General features: G+C 50.4%; 1 protein-coding gene across 1 annotated transcript in view; it reads right to left on the bottom strand.

Moving 5' to 3' along the window:
* LOC308380756 (POU domain, class 2, transcription factor 2-like) overlaps window positions 1-2500 on the bottom strand; it is a gene marked incomplete at both ends in the record, with an annotated part of 10518 nt that overhangs the window by 5074 nt on the left and 2944 nt on the right. The window contains 3 exon segments of the mRNA XM_080858160.1: window positions 492-650; window positions 1320-1411; window positions 1650-1755. Of these exon segments, the coding sequence (XP_080714286.1) occupies window positions 492-650; window positions 1320-1411; window positions 1650-1755 (357 nt within the window).

Below are 2500 nucleotides of genomic sequence, written 5' to 3'. Positions count from 1 at the left end.
GAGAGAGAGGGGGGGAGGTGGAGAGAGAGGGAGAGAGAGAGAGAGGGAGAGATAGAGAGAGATAGAGAGAGAGAGAGAGAGGGAGAGAGAGAGAGAGATAGAGAGAGAGAGAGAGAGAGAGAGGGAGAGAGAGAGAGGGGGGAGGTTGAGAGAGAGGGAGAGATAGAGAGAGGGAGAGAGGGAGAGAGAGAGATAGAGAGAGAGAGAGGGAGAGAGGGAGAGAGGGGGGGAGGTGGGGAGAGAGGGAGAGTGAGAGAGGAGAGAGGAGTGGTAAGTTTCAGTCACGGACCACTAAAACAGAGATTGAAACCTGCTGATGCACCTGCACTGGTGTGTGTGTGTGGTGTTGTGTCGTGAGTGAGTATAGTGTATGTTTATGAGTGAGTGTGTGTGAGTAACTGTGTGTGTCTATGTGTGTGAGTGTGTGTGAGTAAGTGTGTGTGTGTGTGTGTGTGTGTTTGTGTGTGTGTGTGTGTGTGTGTGTGTGTTACCTGGGTGAAGCCCAGTTTGATCCTGCGCTGCTTGAAGGTGCGTGCAAATATCTCCAGCTCCTCCAGGTCTCCAGGCTCCTCCTGACGAGAGGTCACTGGGTTCACTGGGGTCGTCGCCGGGGTCACCAGGGTCATAGAGTCCTCTGCTGTCTTCTCACGCTGATGAAGGAAACAAAAGTGTGGGTTAGTGTGTGTGTGTGGGTTAGTGTGTGTGTGTGTAAGTGTGTTTGTGTGGGGGTTAGTGTGTATGGGTTAGTGTGTGGGGGAGGTTAGTGTGTGTATGGGTTAGTGTGTGTATGTGTTAGTGTGTGTGTGTGGGGGTTAGTGGTGTAGTGGGTAGGGTGGTGTGTGTGTGGGGGTTAGTGTGTGTGGGTTAGTGTGTGTGTGTGGGGGTTAGTGTGTGTGGGTTAGTGAGTATGGGTTAGGGTATGTGGGGAGGGTTAGGGTGTGTGTGTGGGGGTTAGAGTGTGTGGGTTAGTGAGTATGGGTTAGGGTGTGTGGGGAGGGTAAGTGTGTGTGTGTGTATGTGGGTTAGTCTGTGTGTGGGTTAAGTGAGTATGGGTTAGTGTGTGTGTGTGGGGGTTTAGTGTGTGTGTGTGGGGGTTAGTGTGTGTGTGTGTGTGTGTGTGTGTGGGTTAGTGTGTGTGTGTGTGTGTGTGTGGCGTGTGGGTCAGTGTGTATGGGGGTTAGAGTGTGTGTGGTGTGTGTGAACACATGTGCGGTAAGATGTGTGATGATATGATATTTATGTCCTTGAGGGTGAGTGGTGGTTGAGGCCTGGAGGCCTAGAGGCCTGCTGAAGCCTGGGTCTTTCCTGAGCAGATGTACCTGTAGCTGGAGGCCCATCCTGGGGGGAGCTGTCAGCAGGCTCCCTTGGTTTTGTTGAGGTAGTGAAATCAGATTTGATGCTGACAACAGACCTGGACAGGGGAACACAGAAGAGGCTTAGAATGCTTACACACCCGCACACACACACACACACACACACACGCACGCGAACATACACACACACACACATGCATATACACCACACACAAAGAACATATTGTGAAGGAGAAGGCAGAGGATGTGTGTGTGTGTGTGTGTGTGTGTGTGTGTGTGTGTGTGTGTGTGTGTGTGTGTGTGTGTGTGTGTGTGTGTGTGTGTGTGTGTGTGTACCTTGCTGGCCTTGCTGGGTCTGTGGCAGGAGGAACTGTGCGGGAGAAGACAGGTGATGTCCTGGAAGCAGAACCAGCTGTTGTAACTGCAAGAACTGCTGGATGTCCTGGGAGAGAGAAGGAGGGAGGACAAAGAGAGAGAGAGAGGGAGAGAAGGAGGGAGGAGAGATATTTTGAAGAGGAGAGAGATGGAGAGAGATTTGCAGAGGAGAGAGATGAGAGAGATTTGCAGAGGAGAGAGATGGAGAGGGAGGATGAAGGAGAGAGATGGAGAGAGAGGATGAAGGAGAGAGATAGAGGGAGGAGAAAGAGAGAGATAGAGGGAGAAGGAGAGATGGAGAGAGGCTTGCAGAGGAGAGAGATGGAGAGGGAGGATGAAGGAGAGAGATTTAGGGATGAGGGAGGACATGGGAGGTATAAAGGAAAGAAGGATAGAAGGATAGCGGTGGAGGTGTAGAGGAAAGAAGAGTTGTATTGGTCAGATGGGTTCCACATTGTAAGCCCCTCAGTGCTTGGCCAGAGCACAGAAAGACGTCCTGTTGAAGAGGGATCTTTCTTGTCTGGGGAATTCCCCGCCCCTTCACTGCATTTCATTTGCTCAGTTAGTCTGGCCAACTACTCAATGGAGGTCCACTTCACTCACGTAATTGGACACGCCTTTAACCAATCAGACCAACGATACTATACAACGATACAACGATCGGTAATAAAGCAAACACATCTTTTTTCTGTATGAATTGTTCCAGAGCAGGTTTCTGTTCTATTTTCAAAGAAAACTTGCCTTTGAAATCATCCAAGACAGCCGCGAGAGCAGTATATAGTTTACTGTGCTTTTCTCTTAAGTTTCGCTTT

This window comes from Sprattus sprattus (assembly GCF_963457725.1).
Source record: "Sprattus sprattus genome assembly, chromosome: 19".
NCBI classification, from domain to species: domain Eukaryota; kingdom Metazoa; phylum Chordata; class Actinopteri; order Clupeiformes; family Clupeidae; genus Sprattus; species Sprattus sprattus.
Note: the sequence above shows the minus strand (reverse complement) of the source record. Positions and strands in the feature narration are given on the sequence as shown.